The sequence below is a fragment of the Poecilia reticulata genome, chromosome 16 (genome assembly GCF_904066995.2).
Source record: "Poecilia reticulata chromosome 16, P_reticulata-male-v2, whole genome shotgun sequence".
Lineage (NCBI taxonomy): Eukaryota > Metazoa > Chordata > Actinopteri > Cyprinodontiformes > Poeciliidae > Poecilia > Poecilia reticulata.
In genome coordinates, this window is record NC_088845.1 from 25,599,194 (window position 1) to 25,620,094 (window position 20,901).

At 37.9% G+C, this 20,901-nt stretch overlaps 2 protein-coding genes across 2 annotated transcripts; one reads left to right on the forward strand and one right to left on the reverse strand.

Annotated features, from left to right (window-relative positions):
* The first annotated feature begins 1,688 nt into the window (after nt 1–1,688).
* On the forward strand, nt 1,689–6,870 carry LOC103478305 (B-cell receptor CD22-like). The gene is made up of 10 exons (XM_081597353.1): nt 1,689–1,695; nt 2,234–2,635; nt 2,711–2,935; nt 3,858–4,136; nt 4,677–4,967; nt 5,044–5,122; nt 5,829–5,916; nt 6,034–6,177; nt 6,256–6,344; nt 6,521–6,870. Exons 1-10 carry the CDS (start codon nt 1,689–1,691, stop codon nt 6,582–6,584), a joined length of 1,668 nt encoding a protein of 555 aa, XP_081453479.1. The 3' UTR covers nt 6,585–6,870.
* On the reverse strand, nt 6,843–20,677 carry hpn (hepsin). Its single transcript, XM_008432049.2, has 13 exons — nt 20,464–20,677; nt 18,873–19,052; nt 11,720–11,827; nt 11,527–11,568; nt 11,215–11,344; nt 10,604–10,723; nt 10,400–10,440; nt 10,020–10,185; nt 9,668–9,858; nt 8,944–9,039; nt 8,685–8,827; nt 8,420–8,584; nt 6,843–8,193 (listed from the first exon to the last, which is right to left on the reverse strand). Exons 2-13 carry the CDS (start codon nt 18,907–18,909, stop codon nt 8,149–8,151), a joined length of 1,284 nt encoding a protein of 427 aa, XP_008430271.1. The 5' UTR covers nt 18,910–19,052; nt 20,464–20,677; the 3' UTR covers nt 6,843–8,148.
* Nucleotides 20,678–20,901: the final 224 nt, after the last annotated feature.

Here is a 20,901-nt window from a genome sequence, read left to right on the forward strand (position 1 = left end):
TGTGATAAGACTAATTGTGTGAATTTAGGAATATTAGTATGTCAATCCTTAGAGTACATTTTGACTTTGCAGTGATTGGGATCTGATTGCTTACTCACTGTGTCTTTGTTGAATGCAGATTATTTTAACTAACTGTAACCTAAATGGTGAAAACAAGGATAGTGAGGAAATACTAAACTCAAGTGACTTATCACTTTGTTTTTTCTAGTTTACTACTGATTGTGAATTATAATTTGGCTATAAATATACATTGTTACCCTGCGACAGACTGGCGACCTGTCCAGGGTGACCCCGCCTCTCGCCCGGAACGATAGGTGGAGATGGGCACCAGCATCCCTCCCGACCCCACTAAGGGACAAGGGTGTAAAGAAAATGGATGGATGGATAAACATTATCTGCGTAACGACCGAATTACTAATTATAACTGTCAACTTGACTTTTTTCACAACACATTTGAGAAACTCCTATGACTCTGACCCGCTCAAGAATTTGTTGCCACATGGACGTTTTGTTCTTTCTGTCCGTCTTACAACACAGATATGATGTTACAAAATGTGAGGACATTAGACATGGCAGCTACATTGCTGACGTTTTGCAATGATGTTCTTTGGTTGGTCAAAAATGGAAATGAACAGCAATCATATGCTTACTCAACTTCTGTTTCCTCACATTTTGTCTCAACCTGATCGGTTTCCTCAAATTTCATATGGCTCGACATCAAAAGAAATGTTAATTTCATAAAGTAGAAACAAATATGCATTTTAATCTTTACATTTCCTTTATAATGCAGAGATTCATCTGCAATGTTTAGGACTGAAAAGGAAAAGACAAACATTGTATGCATTACTATATGAATATGCAATTACGTTTTTTTAAATTATTATTACATCAGGATTATCTGAATAGATTTAAACGAGAGCTCAGGTTATATGAGGAATCAAATATGACATAAAACTATGAACAAATAGTATACATCAGACTGTCAATTAGATATCATATTTTTGAATAATGCCTTATAATCCTATGATCAGATTTAATAAATGAAGATCATGAAGGTTAAAACTGAATAAGCCATTGAGTTTAAGAACTCAATGGCTTATTGAGCCATTGAGTTTAAGATGGAACCATCTCAAAGTTCAAATCATTTGACTTAAAAAAAAATCTTCAAGTCAAATGAGTGAGAGTGAAGCTCATCTTAAGCCACGTTTAGGAATCTAAATGGATTTCTATTAGCGGCTGTGTGGATCAGTGTCTCCCTCTAGTGGACACAGAATAGATAAAGCTAACATTGGTCAGCCAGCAGGTCAAAAGGACAGGGAGGGAGACACGTGAGGTCGTGACTTTATTAAATCACAATCTTTACTTTTTTTTAACAGTTCACTGGAGATTTTATTGACCTGTGAGGATGAGAGATGCTCTTCCTCCCTGATCAATTCTTTGTAAGACTTGAAATATATTTAAAGTACAAAAAAAGATGAACATACAAATCATACCAAACAGCCCACATTGTTCATATTTTCCACAGAAGAACTGACGTTGTGATCTTTTTGGTAGTGGCTCTTTGTCCATGTTAAGGAATTTGAAGTCTAGTAGTTAAATCCTGCTGAAGCACACATCCCGCTCTGCAGACGGTGCAGCGGGCAGCTGTGGCCTGTCAGCAGATGAGTAGCTATAACCCTTCTAAAAACATGTCCAGTAGCCACATGTCTTTTACGTATGTTACATAAACATCTCCGCAGAGACATTTCCTAAAAGAAGAAAAACAGTGAAAAACAGTGAAAACCAGTAAACCGTGCATGTCTTACTTTGCATAACCACAGAGTTGCGCTGCTGGATACTGAACATTCTGTACTCTGTCTCAATGCTGTGGTTCAACAAATCAGCTGAATCAGTCTTCTTTCTCCACATCTTAACTCTCCGAGTCTTTTGCCAGTCTATTTTATCGTAAGAAGGTGTTTAGCTGAAAGGTAATTGTAACTCAAAAAGTGTCCCAATATGATAAAAAGGAAGCAGGGGAAGGAAGATGTTCCACTTCTGCTTTCCACTGACCAAAAAAAGAAAGAAAAAAAAACACCCCAGGGATATACAAAGTGAGCTCTTTCTCCTGTCCTCATACTGTACTCTACAATTTCATGATTTACTGGCTGATTTAAACTATGGGAAGGTGGATCATCATTATTCTGGGATTAATTCCAGGTAAGATAATATTTTCTGGATTGTTTTTGCCAATGAGTTAACATTAACTGTATCTTATTTGGTTTTGAAAATGTTTTTTTTTTATATATATATACTGAAGGTGTCTGGAGTGGAACATGGGGGGTGACCTATGAAAACCAGTGCGCTTTAAGAGGGACGTCAGTAGATTTGAAGTGCGAGTACGGCTATACTTTGGGGAATATCGTCACCCGGGTCAGCTGGTTTAAAGCCCAACAGGTCTCTAACGGATTGACTCGGGTTCCCCTCTCACAGCTCCCTTCGCCGCCAAACCATTTTAAATACATCGGTGATTACCGCGGCAACTGCAACCTGAGGATCAATAATGTCCAGCCTTCGGATCAAGGAGCGTATTATTTCAATTTTGCCGCAACACTTGGGAGCTGGGAAAGTGACACATACGCTTTCTTGTCTGTGAGAGGTAATAACACAACAACATATGAACACATTTCCAAGACTTTGAGGTGACTCATGTGTTTCTCTGTATCTGTGACAGAGCTGACCACAGTGGTGGAGCCGAGCGTTGCCAGGGAGGGGGACGCTGTCAGGCTGAAATGCAAGTCGGGCTGTCCTGAAACTAGAAAGATCAACTGGTTCAAAGATGGGCGACTTGTTCAGAGGTCACAGTTCCAGGCCAACAGAGAGGATGCTGGGAGCTATTTCTGCGCCATCCAGGGAGAGGAGACGGTCCGGTCGGCCTCTGTTGATCTGAGTGTTCACTGTGAGTATATGAAGGATGTTAAATATTAAATATTGTCAACCTGAAAGCACGTCTCGCACACCCAGCTCTGCAGTAGGGTGTATGTCCCAATTATTCCTGCTCTTTGTGTGGAAAAAAGTGTTACTGTGCTTCCCCTTTACTTCCTGAGTCACGACTGCCTTCTTGTACAAACACAACTGACTCATTGATGGACATCTTCTTGCTTGCTTACAGATAGAATGGTACTTTAAATTTGCCTGATATTTTAATAAGGTAATTGGAGAGAACACACAACCAACATGTACCAAATATAACAAACCACACATCAACACCAAGATTTGTTCTGTGTTAATTGTTTAATGAACAACAAGTTTATTGCTTAATATTTAGTATTTTATGGAATTCTTAGAACGATATTTTGTCGACTGCAGTTATTAGAGCTAAAATAATTATTGAAAATTAAACCTTAAAAGCAATTCGGGGTTTTTTTTGTTTTGCTTTTTTGCTAAATCTTCCCTTGAAAAATCTAGCTGAAAAATAAGGCTTTAAATTAGATCACCACATTTATTCTTGGTATCCTTTGTAAAGATGTACAAAAAGACACTTTTAACATCACTAGACATACCCCTAAGAATTCTGAGGAAATTAATTTTACTGAAGAATTTCAATGTGTATTTAACCTTTATAAACTTGATAGAGGTCTACAGGAACTTTAAATAAAAAACATGACTTCCTGATAACCCAGAAAATCAATATACATATTTAGACCCATCTCTCTAAGCCCCTTTTCAAAATAAGAACGTTTGGAGAAACTACAGTTCACTAAAAAACCAGCTACTCGTTTAACCTTACGAATCTTACGTAATCAAAGAAAACCTTTCATCATCACCATCTGAAGCCTTTGCACTTGTGAGACTAAACTTCCTGCTCTTCTGTGAACCAGATGCTCCTACGGACGTAACGCTGTCAGTGAGTCCATCTGGAGACGTCGTCAGAGGAAGCCTGGTTACCTTGACCTGCAGTGGCAGGGCCAACCCTCCGGTGGCTCGGAGCGGATATCGTCTCTACAAGGACGCAGCGTATGTGAGTTCGGGGCAGAGCCATGTCATCTCGGACGTCCAGCCCAGACACAGGGGGCGGTACCACTGCCAAGCCTGGAACAACATCAGCAGGAGCGGCAGCGACCTGATCAACTCATCGGCGGTACACCTGGACGTCCGGTGTGAGTAGAAGGACAACTGGAGTGTTTTCAGAGACAGAGTGTTACTGATGAGGATTATTTGGTCTGAATGTGTGATTTTGCTCACAATCATCTCACTCACCACTGGCCTTCAGAACGCTGCCATATCCATTTCTTTTGACATTGACAGATGTTTTTCCTCCCAATAAGTTTCTGCAGGACGTATGGCTAACGTCTTCAATAAACTAACCATCTGACTCTTACAGAGCACATTTTCATGCAGAGGATTTCTGAAGTGAAACATTAGCATGTTTCCTCTCATTGGTATTCAACCAGAACATGTGGTTTCAGTTCATCATGTCCAGGCAAAACTTACAGAAAAAACTTTTCTTTGAGACTGAGGTAGCAGAGCAAGGGGTACGAAACAGAAGAACTGCAGCAGCCAAAACAGTCTCTCTTTCATTGTGAATAGTATTTTAAAGGCACTCAGATTGTGTACAGGCTGGGATCCAGCCTTGTACTAAAACGTATAAGAAGAGCATTTTGCTAATATTTATTTTTAATGACTCTTTTTCTCTCCAGATCAGCCGATGAATGTTTCAGTTTCAGTGAGTCCAGAGCATATTGTTGAGGGCAGCGGTGTCAATCTGACCTGCATTAGCGATGCTAACCCTGCAGCAGAGAACTACACCTGGTACAAAAGGACAGAACCGACCGGCTCCCACTTCCTGGTCCATGTGGGCTCAGAACAGGTGCTGTCCCTTCCCTCCATGGAGGCATCCCACAGCGGCCTCTATGTCTGCTACGTGAGGAACAGCCTCGGAGAGGGCAACTCAACCGAGGTGGTCCTGGCCATGGCAGCAGGGCAGCATGGTTTGTGGCATTCCTCACTCACTGCTGCTAACCATTAACTTTATTAAAACCTAAAATGACTTTGTTTGCTCCGCAGGCAGCCAGTCCCTTCCCATCTTAGCTGGAGTCGGACTACTTCTTATTGCGGCGTTAGTTGCCGTGCTGCTTTTGTTCTGGTGAGTCATCAAACAATTAGGAGTTTGGGCGACTAATTTGAGTCATGCGGTTGTTACTGTTGGCCAACTTGCAACTTGTATGACTTCATTGTCTGGAAATCTCCTCTTCTGCTTGGGACATTGCCTTTCGACAAATTTCAACACAAATCATAACTTACGTAGCATGCATCATTTGAATTTCTATTTTGGACAACCAGTTTGCAGCCACAGCAGGCAAAGAGCGACACAGAGGTCACTCAAAGTGCCTTGCAAAAGTATTGATACATCTTGAACTTCTTGATTTGTGGTGATGTAAAACCCACAGCCATACGTAAGTTGTTCTAAAAATCAGGAAGGGCCATCATTTCAGTCTCTGGATGTGTTAAGCTGTTAGACACATTTCCTGTATCTGGAAAAACACAAATCAGAACTTTAAAAAAAACCAAAAACGTCTGTTTCACTCTCTATGAAAACATAACCTGATAATTCAGATGAATGATAAAAAAATATTTTTAAAAAACTATATTTCTTGTATTTTCCACTAATCTCCTACAAACAGTAAAACAATTGATTGTATGTAATCCGAGTGTCAACTAATAGTTGATGTATTTACCAATATTGCAATATCGGTTAAAAAGATGGCACAAGATAAAGCAAAAGTAAGGAACACGCTGTTCTGTAAGGTTAAAAATTAACGTCCTGTTAACTTCCTTTGTTGTTTTTCCAGGAGGAAACAGAGGTCTGAGGTGGATAAAAAAGTGAGTGCATCTGCAGTAAGCTGTGAAATAACATCCTCGTTTTCCGAATTCAAAGAAGTGAGCTGTGGCTTGCTCTTTTTGCTCGAATAAAATTTTATGTGGCGTTTTGGGGAAAAATTGAATTAGAATTTTAAAAAGGAAAAACAAAGACTTTTCCTCTGGTTTATCCATCAGACTCATTTAGTCTCCAGAATCCATGGAGGAGCATCAAACCCTGAAGAACCAACAGAAACAGTTTATTCCAACATTCACGTGCCTCCAACTTCTCCTCCACCTGCCTTTGACCCCTACAGCTTTCCAGCTTCACGCGGGAAAAATGTAAATATGTTTGCATGAGTATACAAATGAATATCTAATAGTAGTCTGACTGAGACGGTTTCATTCTTTAATCTTTAGACTCCTAAATCTTCTGAGGCAGAGATTATCTACACCACAGTGACAGTCAAACCCAGAGACTGGAGCGCAGCACAACACAAAAACTCCGGGTAGGTTTATATGTACAACAGTATGTTTCCATCATTACACAAATAGTTCACAATAAAATACACCCCTGAAGAAACTCTTATCTGCACTGCAACAGGGGCAATCAGCAGGTCTTAATCAGTGGATTGATGGAGAGTCATAAAGTTTATAGTAATTTACAGTACGATCTTCTCCTCAGGTCTAAAGGCAGAGAAGATGGCGGCTCTGTGATCTACTCCTCGGTCGTCAAATCCAGCAGATGATTTTGTCTCCTGACAACATCTTCGTTTTAAAATACACACTCAACACGTTTCAGGAGAAAGAGACATTAAAAGCTAAAGAATTCAGAATTTTTGTGAAATATAGTTTTTATTTATTTCTTTTAATATTAAATGTTGCGATTACAAAAACAGTTGCTTGTATTAAAACTATATTGTGATTTAAATGTTTTATGTCATTTTTGGACAGCATGAACCACATCATGTCCGTGTTCTGCACAACGGTAAATATTGCATTTGAAAATAAATAATATTTATTATGATTTTGACTAATTTTTTTCATCAGTCTATTTTTGATCAAAAACCATTTATATTTACAACCTGCTCTCAGCAAACACACACTGATAATTCCATTGTTTTTTTGCATATTAGGTTATGTCATTTTTATTTCTGAAAAGTATAAAACATCATATTAATGCATTATTTGGTAAATGTAACACAAAGAGGAACAATATTATTTTGCTAAAAATATTTGTGTTTATGGTTTTGTGGTTCAAGTTTAATATGACAGTTCTGGGAATATCAGTACACATACAAACAAACACATGCCAGTATATTACATTCACAATTCTAAAAAAATCCTCAGTAGAAAAAGGTTTTATGAGATGGGAATTTAATTATTATTGCACACTTGAATGGCAAGATCTGTCGGTATCCTTTTTCCTTTCACCTTGCAATTATTCTCTATTATGTCAGTCACATATAGCTCCATTAAAATACTTTGAAGTTTGTGTTTATAACATGACAAAAGCTGAGAAAGTTCAATAATTTGAACAGAGACAGGAACTGACTAATATTTACAACAACAAAACACTGATTGGGGCGATTGAAGTGGATATAAAGTAAAAGGCACATACTGAATGTTATGTGGAAACGTCATAAAATGTGTTATAAAGGATAAAAGAGAAGGTGCGTATCACATAAGTGAATGTGAAAGCAAAGAAAACTAGCATTTCCACTGTGAGGCAACCTCAGAAAATAATAACCTTTTTTTAATCTTTATGTGTTTGGTTGTTTGCATTGATTTGTTAGCTTATATATAGTGTTGTAGTGGACTTAGCATTCCTACAATATGCACTGTGAACGGTGTGTCCAGCACTGAAGACAGCGATTCACGTTAAGAGTTGATAAAATCTTTTTTTTTAATCAAGTTTACTTCCAGAATAGCTCTGATTGATTGAGCTTCATGGAAGTTCATATGTCCAGTTATCCGTACTTCAAGTCCAAAGTCTACTTCAGATATGAGAGAAAAATAAACTCAACAGGTTTCTCAAAAGCAGAATTCACCTTAGTGACAATATTTACATGTCTTTTGCTTCCATATCTTCATAACTTCTAAGAACAACTGGTTAAACTAGTTTCCTACCAGTACACCTTTAGTGAAGCATAAGGCTCAGGAAGTGGGGAATGTTTCCGTCAGAATAAATGTCTGAAGCCATGATAGGAGGGGAAGGTCACAGTTTTTCACTTCCCTGTCACGGGGTCACAGTATCAGCGACGCAAAAGGTTCGTATTGTCATCCAAAAGATGAGAGATGGATGCAGGAGCCTCATGGTCGAGCCAGTTTGTGAACGCCTGGTGAGTTGTGATAGTTCTGCAGAAAGATGAGAGCAGAAAGGTTCGTCTACAAGCTGAATGACCGTTCTGGTGTGCTGGTGTAAAAAAGCTCAAATGAATCAGTTGCTGGTTTCATTAAAATTAGGATTAAACAGACTAATGTTTTTAGAAATAATGAGAAACATGTAACACTACATAGTTATCAGCATTTCAGATCTGGTGTTTTTTCGTACAGAGGTGTACAGATAAGGCATGACTCTTACCCTCATGGCTGTGGATATCCACGGCAGAAACCTGGAAACTCTGGTGTAGACGCCTGGTTTTTTAGCCATGGCGCAGCCCGTTCCCCAACTCACCACACCGAGCAGGCGATAGCGGCTGCTTTTAGACAGGCAGTCAGCAGCCACAAAAGGACCTCCGCTGTCTCCCTAATGCCACAAACAATTACAGCCAACACAGTAAAATAATCACACAAAATAATCCAAAGTTGTTGACACGTTTAAGTTTATAAACCCATTGATATCCGACCTGGCAGGCATCGATGCCTCCTTTCTCGTAGCCAGCACAGAACATGCTGGTGGTGATCTGGTTGTCATAGTAATCAGGAGCGTTACACACAGCATCACTGATGATGGGGACGTTTGCTTCCTGAAGAACGTCTGCCAGATGACCTGAGGGAGAAAAAAAACAATGAATGGCAAGAAAATGAAAAAAAAAAAAATTTAATGTAACCCTTAACTAAAAAAAAAAAAAAAAATCTCAAAGTATGTTAAGGGTTTAAACCTACTGTAGTATCCAACGTTTCCCCATCCTGTCACTGTTCCCATCTGTCCATCTACCAGCCGTTGTCCATATGCTGGCAGACAGACGGGCTGGATGTACTCTGCAAACATGGACACATAATGCATTGTTGCAGTTTAACTGAACTTTTATGTCATTTTTTATGTTCAATTCTTGTTTTTGCTACATCCCCTTAAAAGTTTTTCTTACTTTAATTCAGAGCATTTACTAAAATTAAAAAATAATTTCACAACAAGTCTATAATTAACAAAGCTAGATGTCATCCTACCCATAGTTTTGTACTGAAACTAAAAACCAAACACAACAGAGTAAAAAGATGGACTGAGATCTCTTTACCTTTCATAAACCTTTTTCATTTACATATTTTGGAATATTCCATTTCAGTTCATTCCAGTTAATCTATGACGCGCCAATTCAAAACAAGGCTTACGAGAAATATCCAGACCATCACTGTCTTATGATTCAAATGTTGATTTTGTAGTTATCCATGTTGAACACTAGGTGTCAGTCATGTCCCACTGGAATAATGGTTGGTTTTCTATCCTGTACTGCAGCAGTGCACACTGTACTCTTAATGTAACCAAACTAATTAGTCAGAAAAGTGGTTGTTTTGACAATCTTTGCAGCGTTGACAGGTTAAAGAAGGTGTTAATCATTACAGACATCAACATGTCAAAAGAATATAGCTTGTTTTTTTTATGACGTCTTACCGTTGAAAGTAAGCGGCTGTGCGAGGGCCAACACGGCGATGTCTCTGCTGTTGTCATCAATATTGGCGTCTACAAAGGGCAGGTAGCTACTGTGGTAAACAATGGTCTTCACCTCAACCACGTTGGCATTGACAGGTTTGTTGTAGATGGAGCCCAGCAGCACGCGCCATCGATTAATAAAACGATTCCGCCTTGGAAAAAAATGGAAAAAGTTTTTTTAAGCTCTTCACAAACAGACACATTAACTAAACACATTTGAAATATCTATATGTAGATCTTGTAAGCTTATAAATAATTGGTGAAACGCTGTTTAACCAGTTCCTAAAACACAAGAAGTAATTGCCTCACTTACTCTGGGAAGCAGTGAGCCGCAGAAACGACCCAGCGATTAGAGATGATGGATCCTCCACACTGGTGAATGCCATCGTACTGTAAGCTGACCTGCCAGGGCCAGCTGTCCTGCCTGGCATCCACACCCCCAACTATACGGTCCGCCGCAAAACTACGCCTGCCACAGTCTGCGAAGAAGAGAGATGGGAGGGATGAAAAGGAAATAAAATTCAGCTTTTTGAGACAAAAAGTTTTCTCAGGAATGAAAATGGAGTCACAACAAAACAAGATCAATAAGAACCAGAATCCACAAAAACATGGTATTCTGGTAGCGGTGTCGGGTGGCAGAGCTTGAATTGTGCCAGTGTGCCACACAGAATGAGTCCAGGCCCAACCTCTCACCTTGGCATAACAGTGTAAGAACTTCCTGGCTCTCACAGGCACTGAAACAAAGACAACCAGAGTTAATGACTGCAGGATACTCAAAAACCTCTAAGCATCTTTCATAAATGTTAAAAGAGGCCAAATTCATAAAAACACACAAGAGAACCACAGAGAGGGCACTGTAGCAGACAGATGAGGAGATAAACCAGCGGTGTGAGTTACCATGGGTACAATGAGTCTTTGATTTTCTTTCCATAGCTGAGCTCTTCCTGTCTGACACAGAAGAACTCTCCAACGTCACCACTGGCTTCAGGCACCGATGCGACCGAGTAGTTCACCACACTGAAACAAACACTAATCATGAGTTATGTCTTCTAAATGACTGGATTACTCAAATTTAAAAATGAAACCATGGGAGTTAACTGAGCCCACCGTATGAGAACATGATGATTTCACCTTGGCCACTTGTCTATTTTCTGAATAAAAAAACTTTTACTAAATTTCATCTGTTCTGGAAATGTTTTATCGTTACAAATACAATTTTCAAAACAAACAGAATGATGTGCAACAGGTTTGTGGTGCTGTTTTGGTTCTGGACGTGTGTGCTTATTCTTATATCTATGCAATCTAAATGCCTCTATGCTAAGTTTTACTCTGAGTAACTCTTGTTCTTTTCATTAAAACAAATTGCTTTGGGAGAAAACTTTTTTTAAAGCAGGATTTTCAACCTTTATTGAAAAACACGCACAGTCGTAAGGCCAGCAAATTAAATTCCCATTATATTCATGAAACCAGTGCATAAATAAAAAACATGACGATAACAATGATCTCACCTGACAAATCCAACTTCCTCACAACTGATGCTAGCAAGAAGCTCATTGGCTGACGAGGAACACACCTGGCGCCACCTCCTCTGAGCGGAGTCAAACACTCTGAGATGCTGGTCAGGTGAATTTACCTGAACTGGAGGGAAACAAAATCACTTCAGATACTTCTTATTGTTCTGTGGTGTTTTCTAAATAAATTAATAACTAGATGCAATAGCTTCACTGTGAACAGTAATACGACATTTGATGGCATGTTTGTGATTTAACAACACTTATAAATGGATTAATTAATTTTGATAAATGTTCGATCAGTCTTACCATCATACAGTCCTGTGTCCTCCTCCATAGTGCAGAATGTAACTACAGCAACACAATAAACAACAGCAGGTCAGTACGTTCTGATTGGAAATCAAGTGAAAGCATCAAGGAATATCAAAAGCAGCTGATAATTGTCGTCACATGCTTGGAGAAATGTGTAATATGATTATGCATGAAAGCAACGTAGTCTGACCTACGGCCCAGACTGCAGCGCCGATGGCTCCAATGGTCATGAGCGTTGCACAGATGCCCATCAACCTCCAGGGGGTCAACACACAGGTCAGAGAGATGCCTCTGTTCCCTACACACACACACACAGGCACATAATGGACATACAACTTAGTTCAGATTTGCCTTGGCAGAATGAAGATTAAATATTGTATGAACTGAGTGACATGGTTAGAGTAGAGGTCACAACAACTTTGACCAAATCCTGGAGAAAGAACTGGAATAAACGAGTCCACCTTGGTCATGCATACGTTTTCTGCTCTTCTCAGACATTTTCTGGAACCATCTCTGAAAAAGAGTCTCTTCATTTTTTTTATCTCCAAATATAAAAATTGTCATTATGGTCAAACAATTCAGTTGTAGTTTCCACAAACCACTGGAATTGTCTCTAAAGATTACAGTCTCTGTTCCTGAAAGCATTTCCAATAAATAACCTTATTGTTTGTGTTTCATTTGAAGCAATGTTTTATTCCTCTACAAATGACCTTCTAGCCCATGTAGATACAGAACTTGTTTTGATTATTAAAATGACACCAATCACACATTTTGCATCCAAACACTGTCAACCAGAACCCGACTCCTTCCTGAATATGATGGCTGAACTGTTCATATGTCTGATATGTTTAGACATCTAGAAATTATACCAAAGGATGAATTATACTAGTGCAGTTTCACATCCTGACATAGTGACAGATTCATTACAGTTTCTTTATGATGTCTCTAAAGGAATCACTGTGTTTGTGTGTGGATGTGTTTGAGGCAACACTTCAATTAAAGGAGATTTTATTTATTCAGAGCCATGACATTGTTCATTAGGATTTCTCTAATCTAATTATTCAGGCATTAGCAAAAATAATAATAACGTCTGTAATCTTAGCATGCTTTTATGTCAATAAATGTTAGTTGCCATATTGGTGGCTAATCTTTACCTGTAATGTTGAATAATACACTTTCGGTGAAGTTGTACACATACTTTATTCTCCTGTTGAAGCAAGTTTAGTCTGAATAGTTTTATTTACTCTATCTAGGTTAAAGTACATTTATTCTGAAACACTGACACCTTTATTTTTTTTTACTTTGTACCTCAGAAAAAATGAACAAAAGGGACGACCAATGTTTAATTTAGACAAAGCAATTTTTGGACTCCAAGCAGCCCAGATGGCTGGCCAGATGTGAAGAGGCAGACAGTTCATGTGCTGGCACAAAGTGAAGAGTACAGATCTGATCAATAGTCTAAAGTCTAGCATTTACCCACAAAGCAAGAACAAACTCCTAAAACTAGGATACAGTGCCATGTCTGCCCCAGGAGTGTGAACCTGTGTACCCACGCTGTTCCCATCAAGCACGTTTTAGCTCCTTTTTAGCAGTGAAAATATTTTCAGCTGAATTTTACATTTCAGTGATCAGGTTTGTCTGTTCATTGACTCTTTAAAAAGGAATTTCAAATTTTTTGTTACAAAGTTGAATATATATCTTATCCCTATTACTCCATTTGGAGCTACATTGAATTTTCTAAATTGAAGTATGCACATACACTTTCCCCACACAAAAGCTTTTGATGTTTCATTTATTCATTTATTTATTATATAACATTTGAGTCTCCGGGACACGCTGTTTGTCTTTCAACACAGGTAAGCTGCTATCACTTTCCCACTTTACACCACATCCCATCTACACAAACCAGTATCATTATCAGGGTTAGAGCAACAGAGCAGACAATAGCCGGGGCCTGAGGCAACACCTCCAAACACAAACGGACATTAAATCATCACACAGCATGAGAGCTTTATTCAGCAGAGTCAAAGCTTTCTCTGCTCTGTCATCATCTGGAAAGGATGAAGGAAAAAAATTTAGCTTATTTGTGTTTCTTTAAACATTTAACAATCATCTTTTTAATCTTCTAATTATTATAATTGGCTCTGAGAATCTCTGGAGACGATGGTGCAAAGAGGTATTCTTAATAAATTAATGAACAACTTCTTCTTTATTAGATGGTCATGCAACTAAAGAGTGTCTTCAGTCAGAGGCTTCTTCAGAACTGCTTTAAGACAGGCTGCTACAGCAGGTCCTTCTTGCCTACAGCAATTAATTATAAAATATGAGTTAAAACAACATTTAGCTTCCATTTAGGATTATTAAAATATTTATACAAATTTAATTCATTGTTTAGCTCTTCTCAGTTGGTTGAAGCTTTAGATGTGGAAATAAAGTCCGCCTTGTGAGAAATTCAGCACACTTACAGTTGATGCTAAGCAAGTTCACTTTTGTTTAACCAAAGCTTCAATTTCCTTGCTTCTTTCTTTTTAAGTCTTCCAATCTTCACACTCTGGATTCTTTCTTTTAGCTCCATCACAAGGAATCCTTTGTAGTAACTTATGCAAAAGTGCTTAATAAAGGGTAATAACAGAATGAAAATATATCCAATTCTGTGCCGTTAGATGTGGTAAAACATGCACAAAAAACAAGATATCTGAAAAGAGATTTAACACTTCCCGATTGTTTTTATGTGACCGAGCAAATGTTGTTACAAGAAAAAGCACAGATTGATTCACATCTAAAAACCAGATACACAAATCAGGGTGAGATGAACACATAAATCGCAAATTACAGTCGATATAACTAATATCCAGATATGAAGAAACTGAAGCTAAAAAGATGAATTAAAATAAGTTACTATATCTTGACAAGTATGAGGAGAGAGATTCACCGAGTTTCAAATGTACATTTTCAAAATGAGAGAACAAAAGCACAAAAACTTTTCGCAGACAGTTTTACATAGCTGGAGGAAAACATATAGATTCTGATTATTTTTTACTTATTTAAAGACCTGCAGCCAGACTAAAAGCCTAAATGCTCTCCTTTTGCAAAAAAAAAAGAATCATAGAAGAATGGCAAAGACAGAATCTATGCAGGAAGATTGTGTCTTATAACAAATGTACTGATATAAATGTGTTATAAAAGTATTACTGATTACACTTTAAAAATGAGGTATCTTTATGTTATTAAAGGTAAAGTTTAAACAGTAATGATTTCTTGGTTAATGTCAAGTTGTCATAACAAAGACATTTTGAATAATGTCAACTTTGTATTAAAAGTGTCATAATTTACCGAATGACACTTTATGACAACAGTCATAAATATTCATGAAGGCTTATTCATGTTCATGACAGGTGTTATGTCATGTTTATGAAAGTGTCATGACAGTCTTATTCACCCCCTTCAAATAAAGTGTTACCGAATATTTTGGTGTTACATGTTCAGAGTGTAAAATCAAAGTCAAATTAGAGAGAAAAATACTTAAAGACTGGATTATATTTTAAAACCCACCACTAGTGTAGATTTAATACATTTTTGCCAGAAGATGTGAACCAGAAAGACAAACAAAAACATTAAATTAACAAATATTACCACCATTTCAACAAGATGTTAAGAAAAGCTGTGAGGTGCAGATATTGACCAACACCAGATCTGAAAAATTATTACTGCAATCTGAACTTCATGCCATGCTGTGCTGATTACGTGGATATGGGAAAAAAAATTCTAAAACCCAGACACGTCTCACACTTCAACTTAAACAATCGACTGAACAAATGATTACAGAAAGTGAAACAGATGCCGGTTTAATATCACATAACCGTCACATCAATAATGATCCACTTTAACAACATTATTCTAACTTATACCAATATGAAACAGAAATCTACTAACTTATCAGCTCTCTGGCTCAGTTATTGTTCGATCAGCCATTGCTACTTAAGGAAATAAGTAACGGCATCAAGCTGTCTGAACAGGCACCAGGTCAGGGATTTCTCTTCACAACTCGTATTTATCCAGAAATTAATCTAGGATGAATTCCTGATATTTACTCAAACCATTATCTCAGGTTTACTTATTAAAAAGCATAAAGTTTCTTATGGCTCTTATTGGCCAATTAGGCTTTTATGTTGCGATTACAAAATCCGAACCAAACACACAGACTTTGTTCCAGGGAACCAAACATTTTTTAATGTAGGAAAAAATGCTTGACTCACACTCAGTAACACAATCTTAAATTATTCTAGGTGTTAAATCATGAAAATCTGGGCAGTATTGTAAATCTGATGCTAAATACAACTCACTGCTCATTATTAACTAGATTAAAACATTCACTCCATCAAACAGATTTTAAAACCAATTTAAAAAGGAAAGAAGGAAATATTTCCATAATAGTTTTTCAAAGAGTTTGCAACTTGAACACTTGTAAATAATCCCAAGGCTTTTAGCAGGAAGTGGAATAGTGGGATCAAGCAAAGACCTACCTCTGACTCCCACAAGGAGATGGAGTGAGAACAGACTCTGAGTCATTCATGCAGTGGTCGTCAAGGAACAACAGTAAAAATAAAAAACAACGAGCGGCACATGTGCTCATGTCTGGGTTTCTGATTGCTCACACCCACGTGATAAATAACTATGTCTCGAAAGATATAAACACAGATTGTCTCTAAAAATAAATAGCAACCCTTTTGATTTTAGCCCAGAACAAACAAAAATAAGCCAGGCAGTGCGTGCCACTCCTCAACGAGGCTGTTTTTCCTCTAATTACACGCAACATGATTCACTCTGGGCTGACGCCCCTCAGTCAAGCAGCTAAGCAAGCTGTTTCAAGGCTGAGACCATTTGCTGGCAAGAAATAGTAGAAGGTGTTTGGGGTGAAGACAACTTCGTTTCAGTCCGGATTAAAAGGTAAGCTAAGTCATGTGCATTTTGTGGTTGCATGTAGCAAAAACAGCTAAAAAGGTGGAAGTATCTCACTTATACAGTCAGCTTTGGTTTTCAGTGCAACAGAAGTTTGATAAACATTTTTCTGTTCAAATCCGTTTAATACTTTCAGTTTATACAAACGTGTACAAATGTGCTTCCTGTACATACAGTGGTCTCACTTTAATAATAGCCATTTATAAGAGTGAACTCGTTTGGAGAAGTAAGACAGGAAAATATGTAAACAGTGCTGCAGCTGGGTAAAACTAAGACAGATCTTTGTTTCCTTCTCTGTCTTCCTTTGGGCTACACTGATGGTAGTAGCACTGGGATAAGGAAGCAAATCCTGTTATTTATTATACAAAATGGACGAAATACATTTTGCCCTTTTATTATTTACATGGAAATCACAAATCTGTCAAGCACAACTGAGATTTAACAAATAAACCAACGTATTTAAAATGTCATTTCAGATTTTTTTAATTGATCTATTATTAAGTTATTATCACTTTGAATATTCAGTACATCCTCGAAGGCGGTCGAAGTCTAGCAACCAGGTCAGACATCTGATATCAACACAAAGCTGGCTTGGCGAACCAGCTGATTGTGAGTCTGTCTGGATAATTTTTAAGATAACGTCATTAATGCCACTAAACAACTGACACAAAATCCAAAAGATAAATATGTTCTTGGTAAAGCCGAGGTGCACATGGGTAGCAGATGATCTGGAGGAACCAAAGCACCTGGCAGCATCAACCACCTTGACTTCACAAAGAAACATGGCGGCTATCTGGCTAGAAACAACAGCATCAATTATAAGAATGGATGGTTGCAAAGTTGTACACTTTTAATATCCACTTTATCTATATCTATGTCTATATCCAGTGTGTGTGTGGGTAATATCCACTTCCAAAGCGCTGTATTCGTCTAATATTAACTATTTCATTTTGAATAGATGGTAAGGTAAATAAATTGCTAAAGTCTGCTAAAACAGGCAGTGTATGCCTGGCAAAAAAGCTTACAGTGATCTGATGTCGATTTGCTTCAGGTAATAATAATAAAAAAGTTAACTAACTCTTTAAGACTTGAAGCACAATCTGTGTCAAACTGTTTAGTCTAACTCAAAAGTTTTTAAATTTAATAGAAAAAAGGGTCACTCGGGTAAAGTGCACAGCTTCTACTTTTGTATACATGTTATTCTTAAGAGTATCATCATTAGTTGTTGTATTAATAGTAGTAAAGTTTTTCTGTCATTTCACACAGTCAGAAATAAACTCTCTCTCCAACACACACAAATTATGCTGGGTGAAAAAATAACAGTCTCATCCAGCATGTGTTTCTATGAGCAGGGTAGACACTGTTAACTGCTTTAGAAACTTGTTTTTATTGTTTTATTGTAAAGTCTTGAAGTTGTTTCTCAGTTCACTGTCTTGAGGTCAGAAGCAGAGGGTCTGCTAACCACTTTAGGTATAAAGCACAAGAAATACTTGTGTTGTTTCCTTCTGAATGTACTAAAGAAACGAAAAAAATCCAGGAAGTCGTCCTTGGACAGCTACATGTTGCTAAATACAGCTACATTGGTTATGTGTGATTGCTAACATACCCATGTTTTACTTTTACTCACTTCTGTTAGCATCTGTGGCAAAACCTCCAAGACCTCCTTCTTTCGATGATCATTCAAAGACCCACAGCAGCCAAATGGATATTTAATATTAACTTAAGAGCAATGGTATAACATAAAGGTTAGCTTAGAAAGTTGGAGACATAAAAGGAAAATTAAACACAGAATGAGCCCAATATCAGGCATGTTCTAGTCTTTCACAATATGTTATCATCATATTTCCCAAAAATGGCCTACAGTCATATGGTCATTTACGGTATATTTAATAAAGCATGTCATTCTCTTCCTAAATATAATAAGTACTTTGTTATGATCATCATTATTATGGATCTATTTGGACTAAAGAGACAGCAAAATTAAACAAATATTACAACTAGTCCAACCATATGCTGACCCAGCTGAAAAACAAACGTCATAAAAAAAATTCAGGGAACAAGAAAAAGACAGCAAAGCAGTTTTGAACAGGCCGGTTAATCATTAACTGTAAGGTGGACTGATGTCTGGACACAAATACAGAAAACAGGCTGCATGGGCAGCAGCATTTTGATCTGTACGTGTGTAGCATTGGGTGTGTGTGTGTGTGTGTGTGTGTGTGTGTGTGTGTGTGTGTGTGTGTGTGTGTGTGTGTGTGTGTGTGTGTGTGTGTGTGTGTGTGTGTGTGTGTGTGTGGGTGCGTGTGCGCGTGTGATGTGTGTGTGTTAGAGGTCTTCTGTTGGGAGAATGGAACAAAAACAAGCGTGTATTTAACCAGGGCACTCACCCATCTTCCCCTCTGTCACAACTTTCTCAGCGTACATCTGAAGCCAGGAGGAAGCACAAGGCAGCAGCAGACAATGATGAGTGTAGCTCCCCCTTCCTCTCCTCTCTCAGTAACTACGCTGGGCAGGTGGTCCGAACTTAGGCAGTTGCCTTTTTGTTTGGAAACGTCACCCCCAGGGTCCTTAGAAAATAGAAGGATAAATCATAAAACATTAAATCCATAAATATTTACTAAATATATACATAAACAGACATAGGATTAAGTGTGAAACTTCATTTTTTGCTACATTGTTTACATTTTTTTAATTCAATGTACATTGAAATTCCATTTCAAAATCTATTTTGATATGTATTTCAAATCCTAAGACATAACTGTGTCCACGTTTCACTCATCTGCCACCTGCAATGATGGTAAATTAGCTCAAATATACAGGAACAATTCAGGAACTATTAAGGCTGTCATAAACAACAAGATGCTGTAACCCAATGTTGCTGCATCATGATGGTAAGAAATATTCTTGCAGGTCCTGAGGTGAGATTTTTAAAACTGTCAAATATTGTGGTGGTAGCATCATGCCAAGGGTCTGTTTTGCTACCAGTGTAACTAGTGGACTGCAAAAAGTAGATAGAAACATCCACCAGATTTATTTTCTTCTAATTCTTCCACTTCATCTTAAATGAACAGGCTGGTGGTTGTAACTTGTAACATATTTGGGTGTTTCAAAAGGTCAATGATCCCAAGCAAATATAAAACACATTTTAGAACAAACAAAGAGAGCAACACTATCCACCTGTATTCGCATCAGCATCACCCCTACTGAATATGTATGAACTAGGACTAAAAGATGGGCCTATGGCTGTAAGGAGTGGTTAAATATGCAGCCAGAGCTATACTTGTTCATGACTTCAGAAACTATACGGCTATTTGTAATTTGCCAATGGGGTTCTATCTAAATATTGTTGGGGATGTGCAAATATTTTACTAAATAATAAAAATATACTAACCACTGAACAGATGTTCATATTAATTTAGCTCCATATTAACCAGCACTAAGGAAATCCAAATACATTGTCAACAGGAAGAGAATATATGTACAGTAGGACGCTGTACATATATTATATACAACTCCAAAGGACGTCCGGAGTTTCATTTGGACGTCGATCAAACGTAATCACCGGACGTTCGGCGGACGTTTAAGACAACGTTCAGCGGACGTGCTCCAAACATTCAATGCTAGCTGGGTACGTATGTACGTACGTACGTACGTACGTATGTACGTATGTACGTATGTATGTATGTACGTATGTATGTATGTACGTACGTACGTACGTATGTATGTATGTATGTATGTATGTATGTATGTATGTATGTATGTATGTATGTATGTATGTATGTATGTGTATATTACGTTATTACATTACATAAGCATGAGTTGCTTCCACTCATTATTTCTGTTTAGTTTGTTTTAATTGGGGATTAGCTTAATTTGACCAGAATTAACTTAGTGACTTAATTAATTAACTTAGTTGTTACTTTGTACTACATACTTTTTAAAAAATCCAGTTGAACGTTTTTCCTCAAGGCGACTCACCTGTATTCCTTAACAGCAGGTGAAATGTTGTTGGGTTTTTTTCTCTTTTGAAGTAAAACAAAATTGTGCTTTGGAAGTCCCGTTTAATAAAAAAACAAACAAAAAGCAACAACAAAAAAAGTTTACAACCCCGACTACTTCTGCTAAAGCCCCACCGCGGGTAAATCCTTATTTTTCAGTAAATCCTCCTTTTTCCTCTCTTCACAGGTTACTGACCCCGGAGAAAAAAGTAGAAAAAACTGAAGCAACGTTTCCTACCAAAGTTTCGCCCGCGTTCATCAACCAAAACCACCAGCGCCCGCTTCTAGCTGTAAGGGGAACAACATTTGAAGGTCTGGGGTCATAAAAACGAGGTTTGCCGGAGGTTTGTTCGTCGCTTCTTCGTGTCTTTGCGGTCTGCTCCTTCTGTGGGCGCTCTGCTGCGCACGAGAGGGGTTC

What these genes read in the sequence shown, in the direction of transcription:
- LOC103478305 (XM_081597353.1), top strand. An exon ending in CGCTTTCTTGTCTGTGAGAG is followed by an intron (nt 2,636 to 2,710) that starts GTAATAACACAA and finishes TATCTGTGACAG; the next exon opens with AGCTGACCACAGTGGTGGAG. An exon ending in GCCGTGCTGCTTTTGTTCTG is followed by an intron (nt 5,123 to 5,828) that starts GTGAGTCATCAA and finishes TTGTTTTTCCAG; the next exon opens with GAGGAAACAGAGGTCTGAGG.
- hpn (XM_008432049.2), bottom strand. Translation starts at nt 18,909, where the DNA reads ATGTACGCTGAGAAAGTTGTGACAGAGGGGAAGATGG. An exon ending in GAGGAAGTTGGATTTGTCAG is followed by an intron (nt 10,724 to 11,214) that starts GTGAGATCATTG and finishes TGTTTGTTTCAG; the next exon opens with TGTGGTGAACTACTCGGTCG. An exon ending in GCGGCTCACTGCTTCCCAGA is followed by an intron (nt 9,859 to 10,019) that starts GTAAGTGAGGCA and finishes TTTTTTTCCAAG; the next exon opens with GCGGAATCGTTTTATTAATC.